Below are 23,993 nucleotides of genomic sequence, written 5' to 3'. Positions count from 1 at the left end.
CCCCACAGGAAAAAAGGAGGAAGAAGAAGATAAAAAAAGGGGGGGATGATATAAGGGAGGGCAGATGGGGGTGGAGGTAATCAAAAACAAACACTGTTGAAAGGGGACAGGGTCAAGGGAAAAAATTCAATAAAGGGGGATAGGTTAGGAAGGAGCAAAATATAGTGAGTCTTCCGCAACATGAGTATTGTGGAAGGGTTATACATAATGATACACATGTGGCCTATGTGGAATTGCTTGACTTCTTAGGGAGGGTGGGTGGGAAGGGAAGAGGGGAGAGAATTTGGAACTCAAAGTTTTAAATAAAACAGATGTTCAAAAACAAAAAAAAAGTTTTTGCACACGATTAGAAAATAAGATACACAGGCAATGGGGCGTAGAAATTTATCTTGCCCTACAAGAAAGGGAAAAGGGGATGGGAGGGAAGTGGGGTGACAGAAGGGAGGGCTGACTGGGGAACAGGGCAACCAGAATATATGCCATCTTGGAGTGGGGGGGGAGGGTAGAAATGGGGAGAAAATTTGTAATTCAAACTCTTGTGAATATCAATGCTGAAAACTAAATATATTTTAAAAAATTAAAAAAAGAGAGTCAAGGCATGGCCCCTTTAATAAAAAAAAAATATCAAACTGGGAGGGGAAGACCCCCAGGGTCGCTGGCCAAAAGAGAAGTAGTTACTATTTACATTCGCTCTAAGCCAGGAGAGCCCCACCCCCCAAAAAAGACTATTATGTGATCCTATCCTTGAGATCCAGAGTAAATTGGATTTAAGTTTGGTCTTTACAGGCAACAGGCAAGCAACAAACATTTATTAAGCCCTTACTATGTGACAGGCAGCATATTAAGTGCTGGGAATACAAATAGAAGCCAAAGGAGAGATACCCTCTGCTCTCAAGGAGCTGACATTCTAATGGAGGAAGTCAACACATGAAAGGAAGCTGAGAAGTGGGGAGAGAGACAGAGGAGGCAAGAAAGTACCTGCACTGAGACTTGGTGTCAGCCTGGAAAGTCAGAAGCAGAGGAGTAAGGAATGGTGACCAGCCTGGCCCTCCCCCTAAAATAAAGGCCCAGAAGGAGTGACAGGCATGTTGCTTCTATAAAAGGATGCTGCCTCTGCCATAATAGATACTGTCTCAGGTGAGCAATGTCTGAAGCTGCTGCTTTTATGGCATTTTCCTTGACTCGCCTATGCTGAATTTTCTCACCAGTCCCATTCTGGAACTGATGTTTTATAAGTAATGCCTATCCTTCTGGATTTATTTAGCCTGGTGAATCCTGGGGTTGACCTCGTCACAGCATCCTGCTGACATTCCTGGAGTTTAGCTTAGATCACAACCTTGCTCTTCCAGACAGGTTCTCCCTTTCACAGCCTGTTGATTGACCCCAATCACTGACACATATAAGCCCTCTCCTCGTAGGAGCAGGAACCCAACCATCACTACCCAAACTGAGTAAATATAGAGGCACTAGGGGATAACTGCCTATGGTATAACTACTGAAACTGTGTGTGTTTCAGGTTTCAAGTTTAACCCTTAGCTTTGTTTCTTGTTGGCACAGAATTTTAATTTCAAATTTTGACTTTGTTCTAATAATGCTTATAAAAAACAAGTAAGGGATAGATCATAGTACAGGCTCTGGAGTCAGATGACCTGACTCCAAATTCACCCATGAAACTCCAGCTCTGACTGGGCACATCACTTAACCTCCCTAGGCTTATATTCTTCATCTGTAAAATTAGTTTGGACTAGATGGCCTCTGAGGTCCCTTCTGGGTCTAGAACTGAGAGCCAAAACTCTCAGTACCAAACTATGGGATGATATTTCCAGACAAATTTTTAATGGTAATGCTTATATTCTTCTTTTCAAACTCTGAAAAGTTTAGTACTTTTGTTACTAAAACTGATATCAGGACTACTTTCATGGTTTAATAGCAGACATTGAGGGTACCAACAAAGTTATATAAAACTATAGATTCAAGGATCATCTAAAGTGGTCTCAAACTCAAACACAAACAGGGATACATAAGGATCCCTGTGGGCTATACATTGACTTTAGTTTAAAATTTAACATTGTCTGTTTTGTTGTATTTTCACTTATTTTGCTAAATATTTCCCAGTTACATTTTAATCTGGTTGGGGCCCCACTGAGGAGTGTTGTGGTACATGTTTGATACCTCTGGCCTAAGAGATCTTCTTCTTGCTATTAATAAATCAATTAGCTATGGGTTATTAGCAGCCTGGAAATACATCATGGGGCCAGATCTTTCAAGAGTGACTTTGCTACGCATATTGGTACAATGTGAGTATTAAACAGTATTAAAAACAATTAAGAATCGACTGCCAGTTGTAGCATCTTATCATGGGTAATGGGTAGTTGGGTGGGTGGGGAAATGGAGTGAAGAGCACGGGGAGGTTGTCTCTGTTATTTTGGCCTCCATTAAAATATCTGTGGTATTTTGTTAAATCTTTCTTTATCATTCTGTTTACAGGACAACCTGGACCTGCGGGTGATTTGGGACTTAAAGGATGCAAAGGTTTCCCTGGTACTCCAGGAATGAAAGGGCCTCCAGGTTTCATTTTTATTTTCTCTGTAATCTACCCTTAGAACTCTGCTGTAAGATGACACAAGGTGGACAATTTTGAGTACAAATGTGATCTTTTGTTTTTCCTCCTAAAGTCAGAATCTCCATACATTTAATTACGGCTGGTCCCTTAATTACGCATCCATATCTAGCTCAGAATTTTAGAGAGTTGTACCCATTATTCAGCATAACATTCAGAAAAAAAAAGTATTAAACTGTACTCTGTACATATACCCAAATGAAATCCCCATCAGTTCAGAAATTCCAACATGAAGATCTTCATGGGAATATTCACTTATTTATAGCAATTATATTTAATACAGAATTAACATTTATACATTTGTGGTTCTGAATAATTAGTCTTTTTAAGGCAATCAGGGTTAAGTATGTGAGGCTAGATTGAACTCAGGTCCTCCTGACTCATGGCAGGTGCTCTATCCATTGCTCCACCTAGGTGCACCTTGAATAATTAGTCTTTTAAAACCAACAAACAAACAAAATCTCAAACCATTTCCTTGTCCTTGAGAATATGTATGAGCAAGAAGGAAATATATTTTCTTTTTGGTTGGTGCATCCTTTTTCTAGGCCCTCCAGGAGCCCCGGGACCTCCTGGACCAATGGGTGAAAAAGGTACACAAGGTGGTGACGCATTTCCTGGTCCTGCAGGAGAAAAAGGAGAACTAGGTATGATTTTCATGTTACCTCGAATCCACTCATTTCACTGCTGAAAAACTTTATTATTGTTGTTGAATAATATCCAGCTTCTAGAAGATAAGCTCTTTGAGGGCATCGACTGTTTTCTTCTTTTCTCTTTGTATCCCCAGCATCTAACACAGTGCTTGGCACATAGTGATTGCTTAGTCAAATGCTTGGTAAAGTTGTAATTATTACTACCCTAGAATTTACCTAATCAATGGAAATAGTAGTGAAACAGAAAACTAGGAAACTGACCTAGACCTACAAACACAGGGAAAGACTCAAATCAGAGACACTTCAAGAGTCATGGCCTCATACCTCACTCCAGGTTTCTCAGAAGAGCCAAAGTTCCCCATCTGCCTAGATTTCTCCACCTGTGCCATGTCTATAGAATGTGGTCATAATTTCTGCAAAGAATGTATTCTCCAGCATCTTCATAGGACTTCCAAGGACAGTTTTAAAAATGTTATCCGTGTCTAAGAATTTCTATTGTGAGAGGACTCTCCAGCCCAATCAGGGGAACAGTGGCACAGTCCTTCAATGGCTTAAACCTTACACGATAAAGAGCATGAATCAGAGAAAAGTGATCAAGACAAAATTCCATGAGCAAATCAGTCTGGATTCTGAAACTGCCTATCCTGGAATCATCTTGTCCACAAGATATGAAAACAGCAAGAGAAAGAGATGCATGGAAGAAGGTACATTATGCTGTGGAGAGATCTGATGTATGTGGTGCTGTTCTAACAACTCAGAACTTCATGACTGGGAAACATTATGGGGAGGTGATGGTGGAAAACAGTTCTGTTTGGGATACTGGCCTTTGTAAGACCCTTGAAGGTAGAGTTGGAGAGGAGAGGTTTCACCATTGCCTTCTCATGGATACTGGCTTTTGAGCCTACAAAAAATAAGTATATGGTCTGCATCATGCCTAGGATCAGCATTCTCTTAAGACAGAAGCTCTACAAAGTGGGCATCTTTTTTGGATCATGAAGTAGGAGATGTATTTTGTGACGCAGACAGAAAATGCCAAATCTATACATTCATCAACTCCTTCTTATGGCCTCTCTGGCCTATATTTTCCATTGGCCTCTACTCTTAAGAACAAAAATCTCCAGTATCAGATGAGGCTGAAGAAATCCCAGAGCATGACTACGACCATTACACTTGGCTGGAGATTTCCTCCAGAGAAGAACTCAGACCTTGACCCCAATGTATGATTTTTTTCCTATATTGTGATTATAGCTCACTTTGAGAGCAGAGAGAAAGTTGTCTTATTTTGAAATTTTCAGGCAATGTGCTGTATACTATGGGGAGGTCAGCATAAAATATATTGAGTAACAGAAAGTGCTTAATAAACTATGTAAACTTAGAAAATGTGAAGAATGAGAAAATTGATTTCCAAAAGACATGGATGGAAAGAACCAAAAAATCAAAAGTAAATGTAACAAAATTATAAAGCTCAAGCAGGACTCAAATAGAGATATATCAAAAGACAACCCCAACCTACCCCTTGGTGGAGGTGGGAAGTCCACAGGTATTACACACTGCACATATTTTTAGATTTTCCCAATGTATTGATCAGTTATGCTGATTTTTCTCCTCTCTAAAAAACAAACAAACCATTTTTGTCATATGGGTGGCTCTCAGGGAGGAGAAGGGGAAATACATTTGATACTATGGTGATGTAAAAAACAGAAGACATCAATGAAATATTTTTAAAAGACATGAAAAAACTTACTTGAACTAATGCAGAATGAAGTAAGCACAACCAGAAAAACAGTTTATACCCTAACATCAACATTAGAAAAACGAACAATTTTGAAGACTTTTATAAATTGATTAAAAATGAAATAAATAGAACCAGGGGAAAATTTATACAATAAGAACAACATTGTAAAAAAAGAAAACAATTCTGAAAGTTATACAGATGAAGATCAATACAATAACTATCTGATTCCAGAGGACTGACGGCAAAACACGCTATCCATTACAGAGATGTGATAAACTTAGGGTATAGAATGGGACATGCTTATTTTATACAGCCATTGTGAGAATTAATATTTTATTATAATATTTTTAAAAATAAGTATCTCCCCCCAAAAAAAGAAGCAGAAAAATAACAATGTATCAGATTTTCTTCTGATGCGATGCTTAAATGAATCACATGGATACACAGGATACCCATAATGCTAATATCCAGAAATTTTTCCCCAGGTCTGCTAGGGGCACTTCCAGGTCCAAGAGGTCTTCCTGGTTTAGAAGGTAAGAGGTTCTTCTCCCCTAAATCTTACGTCCTATATTTTCAAGAAATAGCCTCAAATTGCATGTACCTGATAAAATTCAAAGAGGGAGTGTTCAGGGGGAATGGGAAAGGATTCTAGACCTGTGATTTCATCAGTACAGGAAACATCTAACAGAGAAACTTTACCACCCAATCAAATAGCAACTCAAATTTCCTGGGGACACTGAGAGGTTAGTTGACTTGTTCATGGTCACCCAGCTGGTACGCATCAGGAGCAGGTCCTCCAAACACCAAGGCCATCCTTCTATATGTTACACCAGGCTGTGGCTAGTCTTACTGTGATACGCTTAAAATCAAAGTGTTCTGAATAGAACTATTGGACAATTGAATCCCATGTATTCAAATATAAATTATCTTTACCCTCACTGAGTATAAAAATTCAGAACTGTGATTCGACTCCTAGTGAGATGGGTTTATTGTGACTTGGCCATACATTTCTTAAGCATAAGCCTGTGCTAGATGCTGTAGGAGATACAAAGATAAGTAGGTTATGGTCCCTACCCTAAAACAGTGTTTAGAATTTTAATAATCTAAGGTTGCAGAATACAAATGACCGGCTATATTTTAGGCTACCTCTGCTCACTCACATATAATCATTCCCTGATCCAACCTCTTCATTTTAGTTAATGAAGAAACTGACACCTAGAGAATGTTAGTAGTCTAGACAAGATGAGAAGAACCCTGGTCTCATCTAGTATTTCACCAATATCACCTAACTGGCTCCTGGACATTTTGCAGGCTGATGGGTGAAACATCATTGACATTGCCAGATTCATTATTGTAATTAGCTGTAGAACATCAAATCTTCTAAATTACCAAGCCCATGCCTTGCACCACCTGACTGTTTCTTCCTCTCTCTCCCCTCCTGGTACAACACAAAGATAGAACTCATGAGGTAGGAAGAAGGTATGTTTTGTCCAGCTCACGGAATGGGGAGAAAACATGATATAGTACTTGACTGGGAGTCAGGACTCAAAGACCCATGTGTAAATCCAATTCTACCTCAGACTGGCTGTGTCACCTTGGGCAAGTCAATTCATCCCCTCATGGATCAATTTCCTCGTCTATAAACGAGGGAGCTGATGACCGATCCCCAAGGTCCCTCCCAGGTCTAGCCTTTATGACCAATCAATCAGCAAGTATTTACTAATTGCCGATTATATGCAAGGCACTGGGGATACAAAGACGAAAGTGAAAGCCCTTTCCTTAAAGACAATTTGAGGAGGGGCGATAGGGGGAATCTGTACAAACCTAGGTATATAAGTACATGGTAAAATGCGGGGGAGGTGGCAAGAGCAGGATGAGAGGTTTCCCATAGAAGGAGGTCCCCTGAGCTGAGGGATTCGAAGAGATGTATCTGAGGAAAGAGTGTATATCGGACTTTGGGGACAGCCAGAGTTAGGGCATCATGCTGAGAGGTGCAACATCATGTACAAGGAATAGTGAGATCAGTTTGGCTGGGCTGGACTGGACTTTGTGTGTGGACGAATAATGCCCAATAGCTCAAAACGCATGTGGGAGCCAAGTGGGTAAGGGATGTAAGTGCCAAACGGAAGAGTTTATATTTGATCTCAGAGATTATTGTGAGCTGTAGGAGTTTGCTGAGTCCCTAGGGGAAAGACCTACACTTTAGGAAAGTCACTTTTGCAGATATCTGGAGGATGCACTAAAGAGAGGAGAGAATTGAAGCAGGGAACCCAACTTGATGGCTAACTGAATCACTTCTTAATACTGGTTATTATGCTATCATAGCTAGAGAAATATTCTGAAAAGCAACCAAACTTCTTCTCTACAGGAGACAAAGGAAATGAAGGAAGTCCAGGTTTACCTGGCATCTATGGTATAAAAGGTGTGATGGGAGATGTGGGAGCAATAGGCCCCATTGGCATGACAGGACCACCAGGGCTACCGGGTTTTCCTGGTGCACCGATTCCAGGCCAAAAAGGAAATCAGGGTCCTCCAGGATTGAGAGGAAATCCAGGTATCTGCTTTTACTTCTAAACATATGGGGAAAATAACCACAACTATGTTGTCTAATGTTGAGATTATGTTTTACTCCAGAGGTCCTCAAATATTTTCATACTGGTGAAAAAATACATAACTACCCTGATTTTATACTGGGAGAAAATCACATAGCTACCTTGATTTCATACTGGGGGTGGGGAGAATCACATAATTACCCTGGTTTCATAATGGGGAGGAATCATATAATTACCCTGATTTCATACTGGGGGAAAATCACATAATTACCCTGGTTTCATATTGGGGAAAAATAATATAACTACCCTGATTGAAAGGCCTGTAGCTCCCCACTAGCTCTACAATATGGCTATATACTATTTCACTTGGTGATCTCAATAGCTCCTATAAATTCCATAGTCATTTCTGTGCTGATGATTGTCAGATCTGCTTATTCAGCTCTAACCTCTCTGCTGACCTTCGGGCTCACCTCTCCAACATCTAATAGACATCTCAAACTGGATGTTCTGTATTCATCTTAAATTCAATATGTCCAAAAGGGAGCTCATTATGGGCATCCTCTCTCTCCTAGTGCCAGTGCCTTACCTCACCACCACTGATCTGACGCCACCCAAACTCAGACAAATTCTCAAGATCACTTCTCCATAAAAAGGGAGTGGAGTCAGTATTTATATGTTTTTACATCCTGCCGTTGGAAATGCCCACGGAGAGTTTTTGAATTAAATAGATCTTTCTCTTCTAACATACACATTCTAGTTGTTCATATCAATTTGTTTTCAACACCTGTTCGTGTGATTTGTTCTAATTTGTTTTAAATCTAATGGAAACCTGCAAATGAAAACAGAGAACACTAGAAATGTTTTCCTATCATTCCAGCCAATGTGCAGTGAGTGACATCTTGTTCAAATACTACCATAAATGAATGGTCAAGAATTATTTTCCATTAAAAACAGTCATCTATTTTGCTGTCTCATCACTAATATTGTAAAAATGTATAATCAGATGGTTTTAATTCTTATAAATAAAAAATTAGCTTGTAAAACAGCATAAAAATTGTACCTGATGGGTATCAAAAAGCTTGAATGAAAGAATGTAGTATATGTGACATTAATTTTGACAATTTTTTTCCCTTAAAATAAATACTGAAAGCAATTTTTAAAAATAAAAAGTCCTAATACAATACAGTCCTCCTATGCTTTATTTGGTCATAGAAATGACCCTGGGTCCTTGAAGATGATACCAATGGAGTACAAGCTCCAGCAAGTCCTAGGGGCTAAAAGGCATTTCAAATAGGGACCCAGCTAGAGACTGTATATACCTGTTGTCTGATGGCCAGAGAACTTCAGGTTAGAGAAAAGGTAACATTTTTTTTGGCCAAAATACATAACCTCTGCTGTCAAAAGGGGAGATTCCCATCTGCAATGGTGAGGGGAGTATTCACACTAAGGAAACCACAGATCCATGAAATATGAAACATACAGATTTTCTACACTAATAGGACTAATGGAGAGATGTTTTTTATATTGACCATCAACAGTTCTCTATAGGAAAAAAAATAAATTTAGCTTTCAAGGGATCTTATGTATAGCAATCACTGATATTACTGGATGGCCTGACTTCTGACAATACTGACAACTATGTGTAAATTTAGGTGATCCTGGCCCCCCAGGCCCACCTTGTGAATACACATTAGGAATAAAAGGAGCAAAAGGTTTTCCAGGAGACCAAGGTCCAACAGGTCAACCAGGAACCATAGGAGACCCTGGGCCCCCTGGGCATCTGGTAAGCCAAGAAAATTATCCTTAGTGGGTTTTTGTTCCTTTTACAAGTTGGACACAGAAGTATTATTACCAACTTTGTAGAGGAAGCAGGAGAATTTATCTGAGGACCATCTGTAGTTACTTTTGAGTCCTGTGCCATAGGAAAGGAATGTTTCAAATTGTTCATAGAATCAAAAAAAAAAGTTGGATACAGATCCTAACACCTTAAGCTGAACATGTACCAAGCCATCCTCACCATCTTTCCACAAAACCTGTCCCCTCCTACTTTCCCTGTCTGTTAATGATACCACAGTTCTCAGCATCACACAGGTGAAGACCTCAGAATTATCTTTGACTTTCTTTCCCTCTCCTCTCACCCTATTCAATTATCAAATCCTATCAATTCCATCTCCTAAAAATCCCTTCTATACTTCCCCCTCCTTACCATTTTCACAACCCCTAGTTTAGACCTTCACTTAAGAGAAGGGGAGGGAACAGGCATTTACTGAGTGCCAACTGCATGCCAGACACTGCTGAGTGTTTACAAATATGATCTCGTTTGATTCTCACAACAACTGTGCAAGGTAGTTGCTGCTATTATCCCCAAACTAACAGTTGGGGAAACTGAGGCAAAAACTTTGGAACAGTTCCAATTATTAGAAAGTTCTTCCTTATTAGGCTAAAATCACTTTGGAGATGGATTGTAGTAGAGAGAGACTTAATCCAAGGGAACCAATTATAAGGCTAAGGTAATAGCCTTAAGTATGAAGTGACAAGGGCCTGAACTAGGCAGAGGAAGAAGTGACAAGATTTGACAAGTGCCTGGATATGGCTGCTGCTGAGGAGGGCATAGATGTTATGGACCTACATCACCAGAAGAATGGTGGATCCCTCAATAGTGATAGAAAATAATAAGGATGGATTTGGTGGTGGGGGAGACAATGAAATCTATGTTGGACATACTGAATTTGAGGTTCCTAGGGAACATTCAGTTGAAAATGTCCAATAAGCAGTTGGTAGAGTAGGACTAGAGCTCAGGAGAGACTAGGGATGGATATATAGATCTGGTTAATGGTGATCTAGAGATGATCACTGAACCCATGGGAGCTGATGAAGTCGCCAAGGGAAAGATAGAATAGAGAGGAAAGCAAGCCCAGGACAGCCTTGGGCAATACCTGTAGTTAGCAGGTGTGACATGAAGATCCAGCAAAGGAGACTGAGAAGGCAGGAGAACCAGGAGAGAATAATGCCATAGAACTCCAGAGGAGAGTTGATCTAGGAGAAGGCAGTGAACAGTTTTAAATGCCACCAGAAGGTCAAGAAGAATGAGGCCTGAGAAGAGCCACAATAGTACATTTCACTGTACCATGGTCCAGTCCCTACTTTTTCATCTTATCAACAAGCATATCATGAAAGATTTTGTCATGTGCTTTGCTGAAATAAAGAAACATTATTTTGTAAGTCTCCTGTAAGTCTCTCCTACTAGCTTAGTAACCCTATCACAAAAGGAAATGAAATTAGTTTTTATTCATTTATTCAACAAACCTTAAGTACCTGCAATGCACTGTGCCAAGTGTTGGGGGAGATTTAAAAAAGATTAATGCGATATGGTCATTTCAGTCAAGAATTTTATAATCCAGTGAATATTTTCACAATCTAATACAGGAGATAATAATCTTAGTGAACTCATCTTGGCTCCTAGCTATCACCACCTCATTTTTTCAGGACTTATAATCTGCTTAATCATCTAGACTGAATTTGTCAAGGACCAATATTAGAATCACTGCTCTGTAGTTTCCACCATGTTTGAAAATTAAGACATTTCACAGGATCATAGCAATTTGAACTGTAGAGACCTTATAAACTATGTAGTTGAAACTCTTCATTTTACATGAGGACACCGAGGTCCAGAGAGGTTAAATGTCCTGTAGGTCATAATGGGCAGAGCCAGGATGTGAATTTAGATCTTCTGGCTTCTTTCCACGGCACCAAATTTGTTTCCAGTCCTCTGGCATCTCTGCCATTTTCTGTAATCCCTCAAAGATTGCCTACAAGGCGGTGTATGTGCTTATCTCTTGATACAGTCAAATCAAAAGTTATTTCCTGAAACATGTCATCTGGGTCTAAGACCTGAATCAAATTAAACCTTCCAAGTGCTCAAGTTCTTACCATTGCTTCATCAATCCTGAGTTTTTCCACTGTTTCCTAACCATGACGATTGTGCCCTTTCAAATATGAAGATCATTCTCCTTAACAGAGAAGCAAAATAGCAGCTGAGTAATTTTAGCCTATCACTGCTCTAGATGAACATGACATCATCTGTCCTGAGAAGACGGCCTCTTCCTGACTCCAGCACAGCTTTAAAATGTACTCATGTCTGAGACTCCCAAATTCCAATGGCTTCCCAAGGCCACTAGAATCAAATGTTAACTCCTCTGTTTAGCTTTTAAAGCCCTTCACAGATTTGCCTTGACTTATTTTCCGTATCCATTATATACTATTACTATCCCACCAATGCTCAGAAGTTCAGGGAAACTGTCCTCTCTGATCCTCACCCAGGACACTCCTTACCTTTTCACTGGCTGTCCCCCATGCCTAGTATTCACTCCATCTAAAACAAGTACTTTAAAGTACCTAGTATATGTTAGGTGTCAAAGATACAAGTATAAGAGGGCATTCACACTGCATCTACTGCTCAGATTCCAGGGAACAAGATGCCCCTCTCAAGTTAAGCACATGATCTCTGATTTTATCACCATGCTATTAACTCAAGCCCTGACAGCATCTCCCTTAGCTTACTGGAGTGTAGCTTATCAAACTCCTCCCAATGCCTTCCTTTATAGTAAACCTGTGGGTTTACTCCAATGCATATTTGCATTGGCTGCCCTGACTGGTTTTTTCAACTCTAGGTAACAAGATGGAGCAGCTAGGTGGCACAATGGATAGAGTACCAGGCCTGGAGTCAAGAAAACCTGAGTTCAAATCTAGCCTTAGAAACTTACTAGCACTGTGACCATGGGCAAGTCATTTAACTCTGTTTACCTCAGTTTCCTCATCTGTAAAATGAACTGGAGAAGGAAATGGCAAAACACTCCAGTGTCTTTGCCAAGAAAACCCCAAGTGGGGTCATGAAGAGTCAGATGCGACAGAAATGACTCAACAACAACACAAGAACAAAATGCTCCTGCCTGGTACCCCCTGGTATCCCCTCCACCACCCCCCTGCCATCCTGCTTCCTTTTGTGAATTTTCTCTCCATTGTATCCCCAGTGCTTAGGACATTGCCTAGCACATGGTAGGTGCCTAATAAATGTTGATTAGATTGGATTGGATTCTAATGCAAGAGACAAGCATGTACAAAATGAATAAATACAAATATATACAAATTAATTAATTACAAGGTAGTTTTAGAAGTGGGGTATGGATAGTCGGGGGGGATTAGGTATGGCTTCATGAAGAGGATGATGTTTAAGCTGCACCTTCAAGGAATAAAGGGACTATGAGGTGGAGACATGACGATAAAACAATACATTCCAGGCATATTCCAGGGCAGCCTAAGGTACGGGGACAGGAAATGAAGTGTTACGTGCGAAGGAGAAAGAAAAGACCAATGTGGCTGGAACACAGAACGTGGGAACTGTAGTCATGTCCATGATGCTGGAAGCTAGGTTGGGGCTAGATTGTGTAGGGTTTTAAAAGCTAAATAGAAATTCTGTTTTGTCCCAGGAATAGCAGGAAACCAGTGGAGTGGGTGGAGTAGGGGGGTGTCATCATCCGGTCTGTTATGAGGCTGCTGTAAAATCTGGGGGAGAAGTGATGTGGGCCTAAAGTAAGGTGCAGCTGTAAGTAGAGTGGAGGGGTGGATGGGAGGGAGATGGAGGTAGAAACAATAAGATCTGGCAACTGACTGGCTATGTGGAGTGAAGGCATCCAGTGTAACACCAAGATTACAAATCTGGGAGACTGGAAGGTTGGTGGTGCCTTTGACAGAAGTACCTGAAGCCTTTTCTGACCTGGTATCAAACAACTCTGAATTTATTTGTATTCATTCTACTGTATTATACATGTCTTTGTTGTCTCATCCTTAGAGTATGAGCTCCCTACGAGCAGAGATTATTGCATTTATTGTATTTGCATCCCCAGTGCCTGGCATACAGTAGGTGCTTAATAAATGTTTGTTGATTGACTGACTCATTGATTGTTCTAGCACCTGTCATCCCTGCAAATTGGCAATGTCCCTAGCTCCCCTTCTATCCCAGGTTTCCCATATTTCCTGTCCCCTCAGCACCATCCCCATACATACACAATGGAAACTAATGCCTCTGTTGGCTTGGTAGAAATAGGTCTTGGACATTACCATTCCACCTGCTATATCACCTTTGTTATAATTACAAACACAAATTATCATTTTTAATCTAACTAAATGTCTGCTTTCATCTGCAAAGTTATATCCGGCAGACTTCAGAAAATATTATATTATAATAATATTGGTATATATTGTTATATGTAATATAATATATTATAAATTATGTGATGATATATGTTATAATAATATTATATTAAACATACTACATTGAAATTACAAAGAATGATTTTTCTTGATGTAAGAGCCCCAACTATCTCCGGAATATGTCTGATTAGCCAAGGGACTGGATTGAAATAAACAAGTTATGCCAACCTTTCCTGCCAAACTTTCTCAATATAATATTACTCTCTACCTCAAGAAGAAAAATTTATGGTCAACATTAAGATGTGGTAACTTCTGCAATTCTCTTGTTTTAAATTACAGGGAATGCCAGGCACCCCTGGTTTTCCAGGTTTTCAAGGCGATCCTGGATTTCAAGGATTTCCTGGCATGACAGGTACTTGTCTATAGGTTCTCTGCATGGTTCTGGGAGAGCAAACGCAATCTCCAATTATAATTTGATGATTAAATTCCTCAGATTCAAAGCTCTGGTGTAGGGGAAATGAATATACACCATGGGAACAAAAATAAAAACACCTTTAAAAGTTTTGGAAAATAGACATGGAGTCTTTCATTGATAGCCATCCTTTACTGCCATGACCCTTATATGGGGTTGTAAGGTAATGCATTCATCTTAATGATCTTGCCCTGTCCAGTTAATTCCCACGGTATTTTCTTTGCAAATCAAGAAAGGTTTTGCCATACAAAGTAGAAATATTAGGTAATAAGTTCACCCAAGGTGAATGGTGCCCAAAAAAACTAGTTTTTGAAGACAAGGGTAGATGGAATGGGTTTCAGAAGGCAATAGAAAGAGAGGATGTTTGTTGTTTTCAATCTAATCTTTATACTGATCCTTTAATGCAAGAAATTAGAAAAAAAGTCAGAGTAGAAGATTCTGAAGAGCTTTGCTAGGCTAGAGAGGCAATATAGTTCACAACATGCAAAGAATTCCTAGCACTAACTACTTCCCTCTAAGCCTAGAAAAAGATTCCAGAGACTATAGAAGGTGCCCACTTTTAGGCTTGCTGAGGCTGCATAGTAGCCTGAGTGCTGGACTTAAAGTCAGAAGGGCCCAATTCAAATTCCATCTCTGACAATTTCTAGTTATGTGACTTTGGACAAGTCACAACCCCTGTGAGGCTCATTTTTCACATCTGTGGAATGAAGACGATCATACTACTTTTTTTTATCATCACATCACATAAAAATATCAAGTGAGTGAGGGTTGTCGTAAGGATTAGATGAGGCACTTTGCAGACCTTAAAGGATTACATCAACATCAGTTGACTATATAATAAGAAGTCCTGAGGAAATCTTCCCAAGAGAATTGATGAGGTCAATACCTCCACCTTTGTAGAATGAAGATGGTTGCTCTCTTCCCTGAGTTCGTAGAGTAAGCCACTGGATCTTCCAGTCAGTCCCATAAAATATTACTATTTTTTTTTGTAATTTTTGCTTGGGAATTTTCATCTCAAAAAGTCAAGGACAAAAAGATTTCTTCAACCTGAAAATTTCATTAAGATGACAACTTTCTGAGTAATTACCAATTCATCTTCACTATTAATGTTATATTTTTAGTTTTGTTTTTGTCTTTCCCCTCACAACCCTGAGAGGCCTTGTGGCATAGTGGCGAAAAAGCTGGCTTCAAAGCCAGAAAAGTCCAGGTTCTGGTTCTGCTTCTGACCCAGAATTGGCTTCTATGACTTTGGGCACAGTCTCTAAGCCAGAGGTATCAAACTCGCAAGGCTTGGCTGCCCACAACATTCCATGATACTGCCCAAATCAGATTACAATGTAATTGGGAAATATTTAATAAAATAAATAAAAATGAAATAAAACATAGATAATATCACATTTTAAAACTAAGCCAACATGCAGCATGCAGGGATTCTTATGTATGGATTATTGGCCCCCAATTCTATTGGAATTTAAGACCACTGCTCTAGGCAACTCTTTAAGATTATAAATTGCAAAGAAGGTGCCACCCTTTATTGGTAGGAGTCACTTTACTTAGGAATTCTCTATACCAGCAAAATCACAGGCCCAGTCCCTATCCCTTCTTTCACTAAAAACATGTATTTATTTCCTAAAAATTGCAATCATTAAACTAGATGCCTTAAAGTGAGTATGTTGTTCATGGTGTCAAACTCAAAACAGAAATGAGGGCCACTAAACTGTACGTAAGGATCCCTGAACCTACATATTGACTTGGAAAACCACGCGTTATCTGTGCCCTATTGTATTTTTATTTATTTTGTTAAATATTTCCCAATTACACTTTAATCTGGTTTGAGCAGCAAAGACTGTTTGACATCTTGGCTCCGGATACAGGGATCTTCTTGTCCTCTGTTTACCTGTGTCAAAGGCTAGAAATGAAAAGTGAAACCTCCCCATTTAGTGAGGTTAGGTAAAAAGCAGGCAGGGTTTACATTTACTCTCAAGGGTACTAGAAAGAAATGCCCTGCTATATCCATATTCAGTAAACCTCCAATAGTGATATTAAGCACATTGATAACCATAATATTTAAGCACTGTCCCTTACCAGAAGAATGTTCCAATGAACTTTTAATGAGGCTTGGCTTCATAATGACTCTACTCAAAAATTTAATGAAACTGAATTGGTTTCTAAATTCAGAAAACTAGTAACTAAGAACCCTTGCCCTTTTACAAAATGTGTTTTTAGTTGTCTCCTCCACTTTGTGCATCGGCTTATAGCCTGGCCAAGCATGTGCCTGAATTGGAATCTTCATCAAATGTCAAGGTTAAAAGCTTTCTCTGGATTGACATAGTTTAGATCATGTCATCTCCAACTCTTATTCTGGAGCAACGCCTCAAGCAGGACTCATAATAATGATTCTAATGTTAGCCTCTATATCTCTAATCTATAGTCTCTATTCAGAGCAGAGACTTTTAACCTGGTGTCAGTGAACTTGTTTTGTTTTTTCATATTTTGATAACTATATTTCAATATAGTTTCCTTCAAAATCCCTATGTATTTTATTTTATGCACTTAAAAACATGACTTGCAAAAGGTTTCATGAGCTTCACCAGACTGCCCAAGGGGTCAATGACACAAAAAAGGTTAAGAACCTCTGGTTTAAAGTATATCACCAACCTGAAGGTAGAAGTGGCTTGAAGTCATTCCCCCAAAGTATAATGACTATATAATTATTATAAATTTGGTTTTTCCTGCAGGACAAAAAGGCAATCTAGGACCCCCAGGACCATTTGGGCCTCCAGGGTCAATTGGGCCAAAAGGACCTCCGGGTAAATTTTTTTATATATATTTTATGAAGATAAAATTGAAGATAAATTTCTAACGGTAATAAATCATCTTTTTATTGTATTTGTGTCAATAGGTCAACCTGGAGACCCTGGAACAATTAAAATTTTATCTCTGCCAGGGAGCCCAGGGCCTCCTGGTCAACCTGGAGACCCAGGAATGCAGGGAGAACCAGGACCACAAGGACCAGTAGGATACCCAGGTTGGGAATCAGATGTATGAAATGGAATCACTGAGAAGTCATTCTATAATAATTGTTGACATTTACAGCTTGGCAAATGAAAATAACACCAGAATTGGTCAAAGAATATACATTTTAATTCTAGATCTGCTACTTTCTGCCTTTGTAATTTTGAGTGTGGCACTTCATATCTGTGGGCTTCAGTTGCCTTCTTCATAAAAGAGGCTGACCAGATGATCCGGGCGGTAGTCTAAAATTCTAAATCTATGAACAAGATTATGTTTTAAGCTTTGCAAAATATTTTCCTCATACCCTGGAAGGTAGAGAGGTCCAAGTATTACTATTCTCCTTTTACAGATGAGGAAACTAAGACAGATTGGGTGATTTGCCAAAGCTAATAAATACCAAAGTCAGGAATCGAACCCACTGACTCTAAACTATTATCTATTATACTATTAAATCTATATACTCATCTGTTTCCCAACATTAAAATAGTAGTCATTTATCCTGAGGTTAAACAACACAACTTTAGACAGTGTGTTGTAATATTAAACCAAACAATCTAGCTCAGTGTATAACTTGCTGGCAGCTAAAAGTTGTCCAATCTATACTGAACTGTTAGGAAAAATTGGTTGACTCATATGCATTTTCTAGATAAGTGTTTTGAATGTTTGTCCTGATTACTATATGCCATAATCAATTGTGAGTTTTCTGAAAGATAAGCTTTCCTGATGCAAAATAAGTCACTTTGTCGATGGGTGCTTAATACAATGGGGTCTCTTTAAAAGAGGGATGTTAGGCAATTAACATCTACCATGTGGAGACAGGACTGTACTTGTGATTTCACTACTTTTCCCAACTCCTGAGTGAGGAAGTTCTATCTATGCAAATTGACACCTCTTCCATCTATGTCTAAGTCTTAGAAGGCTGCCCAGAGCATTGTAAATGTAAGTGACTTGCCCAGGATCATAAACATAGGCAGTTTTTAAGCAGTAGAGGCAGATCTTGAATCCAAGTCTTTTTGGCTTCAAACCAGTTCTCCTATTCACGAAACCACAATCTGTGCGTTCTCTCTCTCTCTCTCTCTCTCTCTGTCTCTCTCTCTCTCTCTCTCTCTCTCTTTCTCTCTGTCTCTCTCTCTGTCTCTCTCTCTCTCTGTCTCTCTCTCTCTCCCTCCCTCCCTCCCTCCCTCTCTCTCTCTCCCTCCTTCCTGGTATGTATATATCTGTGTGCTATGTTACAGTGGACTCTGAAGTAAAAAGATATAGACTGGAACCCTAGTCATACCCCTCACCCTGCCATGGGTTGGTCTGGAAGTCATTTTGTAACTATAGGTCTTGCATCTTGGATTCTGCTGGCTTGTTTGTGCTGTTAATGACAGAATTACAGATTAACAGAATCCCTTCCCCACGTGCAAAGAATTGCATCAAGTTCCAGGATCCAAAGTTTAAGAAGGACTGGTGATTGTCTAGTAGATGACAAAGGGTCTTGATTGCATGCTTCAGTCAAAGGACTTGGGGGTGCTGAGCCTGGAGAAAAGCAGACTGGGGAGGGAGAAGGGAATCATGACACTGTCTTCAGGTTCTTGAAAAGCTCTCACTTCAAAGAGGACTTAGACTTGTTCTCTTTGACTCTGGGGCAGGACTGGGGCAGTGTGTAGGAGCTGCAAGTAATAAAAGATTCCCCTTTACTGGACATCTTCTAGCACACAGTTAATGACCACTTAGTGGTTCAGTTATAGAGGGAATTCTTTTTCTGGTGTGGGTGGGACTAGATGGATTGTAAAGCTATTTCTGACTCTAAAATTCTATGATCCTGTGAAAAGGAGAATAATAATGCTTATACTACCTGTCTTTCAGGTTTATTGTAAAGAAGGAATTTTACTGTGAAGCACAATATAAAAGTAAACTATTATTACTATTATTATTTGGCCTATCCAAATCCATACTGTAATGGAATTCTATTGTTCTCTAAGAACAGTGATGATTTTAATGACTACCTTTATAAATCAGGCAGTGGTTTTGCATGCTGGGGACCCAAAGGGTTAGGTAATTAAAGCAATCACTGGGCCTGAGAAAAATTTTTTTCTGTGTTTTGCCAGTTTAAACCAGTTTGAACCAGTTTAAACTGGTTTTAGCAGGTTTGAACTGGTTTTGGTTAGACAATTTTCTCCCTGCTTCACCCCTCCAACACTCCCAAACTATGGGTGCTGCACTGAGTCCATTTTCTATGCCTAGAATGTCCTTTCCCTCCATCTTATTCCTTTTGACCCTTACTTACTTTTAGTACTTAATGCAAGTACTCAGGAAACCCCTCTCCTCTGACTACTGTAGCAAGTTTTCTACCTTTTAAATTCACTTATCATATGATATGTATTATAACTATACACCATATAAGTATATAATATATAATAATAAAATAATAATTTTTCTGGGGATCACATTTTCTGAAGAGGGCCTTCAACTATTTATTTCATCATACAGAAGAAAGGTAATAAGAGAGAAAGAAATGGGGGGAGGGAGGGAGAGAGGAAGGAAGGAAGGAAGGGAGGAAGGGAGGGAGGCAGGGAGGGAGGAAGGGAGGAAGGAAGGATCTCTGAAACTTTTTTTTAACCCTAAATCACTCTGGCTTTCATTGATTGGCCAACAACAGGTCCCACACCAACCTCTACTTGGCCATTTTTTGGGTTCTGATTGGCTCAAAATGAATGTAAATAGCAATTATTTCTGTTTTGGCCAGAAACCCTGAGGGTCTTCCCCTCCCAGATTAATTTTTTTTTTTACTAGATAAAGAGGCTATTCTCTGCCTCATTTCTTATTAAGCCTCAATCACTGAATGGGCACTGCCTCAGTCAAACTGAGACCTCTTAAAGACCTTAGCTTGAAAAGGCCGAAGTCCCCAACTGTATCGGGCCATCCCCAGTTGTCTAGATCTCTATCTGGCCACTGGACCCAGATGGCTCCAGAGGAGAGAGTGAGGCTGGTGACTCTGCACAGCCCTCCCTCACTTAAATCCAATTCACTTGCAAGTCATTGCATCATCTTCCCAATGTTATGGTACTCTTTGAAGGACAAATCACACACACACACACACACACACACACACACACACACACACACACTTTACAGCTGAAGAAACTGAAATAAACGGTGGCTAAATTACTTGCCCAGGATCATACAGCTAGTCAGTATCTAAGCATAGATTTACACTCAGGTCTGACTCCAGGTCCAGCTCTCTGTACACTGTGTGCCACCTACGTACTCCTTACTTCTTTTTATTACTGTTTTCCCATGCATGAGAATGATGGTTGATTTGTTGGGTTTTTCTTTTTTTGCTTTTCCATGTGTATGAATGTAATGATGCAATGTTTGATGCTGAATAGGACTTCAGGGACCAAGAGGTCAACCAGGAAAACCAGGAAAACCAGGAATTCCTGGACCAGTTGGAGAAAAAGGCAACAAAGGATCTAAAGGAGAAATTGGTAAATACATCTAGATTTATTTTCTCAACAAAATTAGGCTTGTAAAGAGTCAGTTGCTAAGAGAAATAAGTACCATATTGTGTTTGGCAAGATGCTGTGTAACTTCAAGGTAATGTGGGATTTCTTCATTTACCTTTCCTCTTAACCACAGGGAGAGGTGGTCAGGAGGAACAAAAAAGAAATCTAGGAATTACTGCACAGAACAGTCTTCTCATCTACTCCATAGCCCTATATGGTTCAGTCTCCAAAACGAGGAGAAGGGAAGGGAAAGGCAAAGGGAATAAGCAAATATTTTATGTGTGTGTATATATACATCCACATGTATATATACATATATATATGCCAATCATTGTACTCAACACTTTATCTAAATAGGGCCTCATAATAACTGCAAGAGGGGTGCTGTTTTTATTCCCCATTTTACAGTTGAGGAAACTGAGGAAAGGGGAGGTTTAAAGACCTGCCAGGGTCACACAGCCAATAAGCCTGAGACTAGATTTGATCTCAGATATTCCTGACTCCAGACCTAGCATTCTATCTTCTCTGTAGATTTCAGCTGATTTTGTTTGACTTTCTAAGATCCTTGACATTTGAGTTAATTCATTTAATAAATATTTGAATACTTACAATGTATAGGGTGATGGTTACCTAGGTACTGGACAGGATACAGATATGACTAAGAAATTTTGTTTTTCAAAGAACTTCCGTACATTAGGAAGAGATAACACATCTACACAAATAATGACAACACAGAAGATACTGTTTGGCCAAATAATATAAAGTAATGCCCACATTCATTCAATTCAACCACTCATTCATTCTTTATTGGAGTGCCTATTATACGTGGGGCATCTAGGATAGAGCCCTGGGCCTGGAGTTAGGAAGATCTGAGTTCAAATCTGACATCAGACATTTACCAGCTTTGTGACCCTGAGCAAGTCACTTAACCTTGTAGCCTCAGTTTCTTCATCTGTAAAATGGTGATAATAGTAGCATCTACTTCCAGGGCTGTTGTGAGGATCAAGTGAGATAATACTTGTAAAGTGCATAGCCCTGTATCTGGCACATAGGAGGCACTATGTAAACGTTAGTTCTTATTATTAGGCACAACAAACATTTCCATGTATAAGCCATAACAGATACACATGAGTCTTTCATCGAACAAAACTGAGTCACAAGTTTGGAATTGAGTGATGAGGGATGTACTTTTCAGTAATTTTTTTGTTCGTGTTTCCCCTAATATTTAAATATATAATTTCAAGGACCACCTGGATCAGTTGGATTGCCTGGATTAAAAGGAAAACCTGGAAACTTTGGACCACCTGCAACTGGGCCATCCATCAGGGGCTTTATCTTCACCCGTCACAGCCAATCGACAGAGATTCCTTCATGCCCAGGAGGAACGGTGCCCCTTTATAGTGGCTATTCTCTTCTCTTTGTGCAGGGAAATGAACGATCTTATGGACAAGACCTTGGTAAGGTCTCAGGAGTAATTTAAATAATTTATTTCACTAAGAGTGAAAACTCTATCATATAGTGTAGTTGCCTCAAAAGTTGGACATTAAAAACAATGCAAATCATTTCAACCAGATATTTAAGTAAAATAAAATATCTTCACCTAAATGACTATTTTTCTCTGTCTCTACATTAGACAAATTACAGTATAGATTTTAGGAAAGGGAAGAGTGAAAAATGTGAGTTTAGAGATGAATTCAAGTATGATGGTGCCCCTAATCCAATAAGAAAGCAGGTTATTTTCCATATTGCCTATTATTTTCTTGATATATGGCAGTGCTTGACCTAGCAAAACTTGAACTATCCTACAATTATCCTATCCTACATTATCTCCCCAAATTCTTGTTTAGTTTGCCTCCAATATTTATTTTTAGCTCAGAGAGCAAATAAAGCGTTGATCTGTCTGTACTGTCATCCCAAAATAACTGTCAGAATAATCCTGCCAAGGATTCATCCCACTCATTCCAAGTAATGTTGAATTAAAACATCTGCCTGCCTTTAAATCTTAAATTTATTATCTCTCTACTAAGCAATGAATATTCAAATAGGTAAATTTGGAGTGGGGTTGACCCAAGGGTGTGTCCTGTTCTTTCCCTATAGTCATGTTCCAAGGATACATTATTTCACTGGTTTGCATATCCCCTGAACCAGTGGAGGTCATAGCTCTTCTAGTCTGTGGAGGACAGTTTTGCTGAATTTCTGTGGCTGAAAATAATGATCAGCTGGAGGCCAGCCTTAGAGAGATAAATCTCCCACACTGGGCTAGGCTTGTTCCTATCAATAAGCATATAGTCTGTCACTAGGCTTAAGGTTAGAACCTTTGCAGCTTGGAAGGACCTACCATCTTAGGCTTGTCACTTTACTGGTACAGAGTTTGAGAACCCAGGATCACTTCCATGCTCAGAACAGTGTGATTTCAGTGGACATTCTTCATACACATCTCCCAAAAAACTCCTAAAGCAATCTAAATGCATAATGGGGGAAAAAAAACCTCACCATGATTTTACTGAATTGTCATATGAGCAGCCTTTCAACATTACAATTTGGAGATGCTGTTATTTATAGAATTGATAATTTGCCATTAACCAGTTTTTCTCCAAGTACTTCAGATTATGCCTTCCTAAAGTGACACTCTAGTGGAGATAACTAAATTAATTTCCAACTAGTAAAGATGCACAATCCTGTGTTTTACAGGAACTCTTGGTAGCTGCCTACAACGTTTTACCACCATGCCTTTCTTGTTCTGTAATACCAATGATGTATGCAATTTTGCTTCCCGAAATGACTATTCATACTGGCTGTCAACAACGGCTCAGATGCCAATGAACATGGCCCCAATTACCGGCAGAGCTTTGGAGCCTTTTATTAGCAGGTACTAAGTTACTTCCTTCTTCTTCTGATAAGAAAATGAAAATTTAGTTTCATGGTGTTTAAATGTTCTGTGTAGCACACAACTTATGACAACTACAATGTTAGAAAGTGGTGATATTTACCACATTTTCTGCCATGTTTCAGATGTACAGTCTGTGAAGGTCCTGCCATGGCCATAGCGGTTCACAGTCAAACCACTGACATACCATTATGTCCTGAGGGCTGGATTTCTCTTTGGAAAGGATTTTCCTTTGTCATGGTAAGGGAAAAAGCCGAAGGAAAATAACAGCAGGTGTTATTTTCAGCAGCCCCATGGGCTAACACTGCACAAAATAACCTGTTTGGCACCTGAAAATTAAAACTTCTGATGCTCCTGTTTT

At 39.4% G+C, this 23,993-nt stretch overlaps 1 protein-coding gene across 1 annotated transcript in view; it reads left to right on the top strand.

Annotated features, from left to right (window-relative positions):
• Positions 1 to 23,993, top strand: part of COL4A3 (collagen type IV alpha 3 chain) — a 121,964-nt gene that overhangs the window by 88,595 nt on the left and 9,376 nt on the right. The window contains exons 33-43 of the mRNA XM_036755705.1: positions 2,488 to 2,541; positions 3,166 to 3,264; positions 7,374 to 7,559; positions 9,210 to 9,340; positions 14,107 to 14,179; positions 16,978 to 17,049; positions 17,142 to 17,267; positions 20,629 to 20,727; positions 21,990 to 22,202; positions 23,437 to 23,614; positions 23,758 to 23,872. Coding sequence (XP_036611600.1) covers positions 2,488 to 2,541; positions 3,166 to 3,264; positions 7,374 to 7,559; positions 9,210 to 9,340; positions 14,107 to 14,179; positions 16,978 to 17,049; positions 17,142 to 17,267; positions 20,629 to 20,727; positions 21,990 to 22,202; positions 23,437 to 23,614; positions 23,758 to 23,872 — 1,346 coding nt within the window. The remainder of the gene's footprint in view (positions 1 to 2,487; positions 2,542 to 3,165; positions 3,265 to 7,373; positions 7,560 to 9,209; positions 9,341 to 14,106; positions 14,180 to 16,977; positions 17,050 to 17,141; positions 17,268 to 20,628; positions 20,728 to 21,989; positions 22,203 to 23,436; positions 23,615 to 23,757; positions 23,873 to 23,993) is intronic.

The sequence above is a fragment of the Trichosurus vulpecula genome, chromosome 4 (genome assembly GCF_011100635.1).
Source record: "Trichosurus vulpecula isolate mTriVul1 chromosome 4, mTriVul1.pri, whole genome shotgun sequence".
In the NCBI taxonomy this organism is placed as follows: domain Eukaryota; kingdom Metazoa; phylum Chordata; class Mammalia; order Diprotodontia; family Phalangeridae; genus Trichosurus; species Trichosurus vulpecula.
This window is presented reverse-complemented; position numbering and strand designations above follow the sequence as displayed.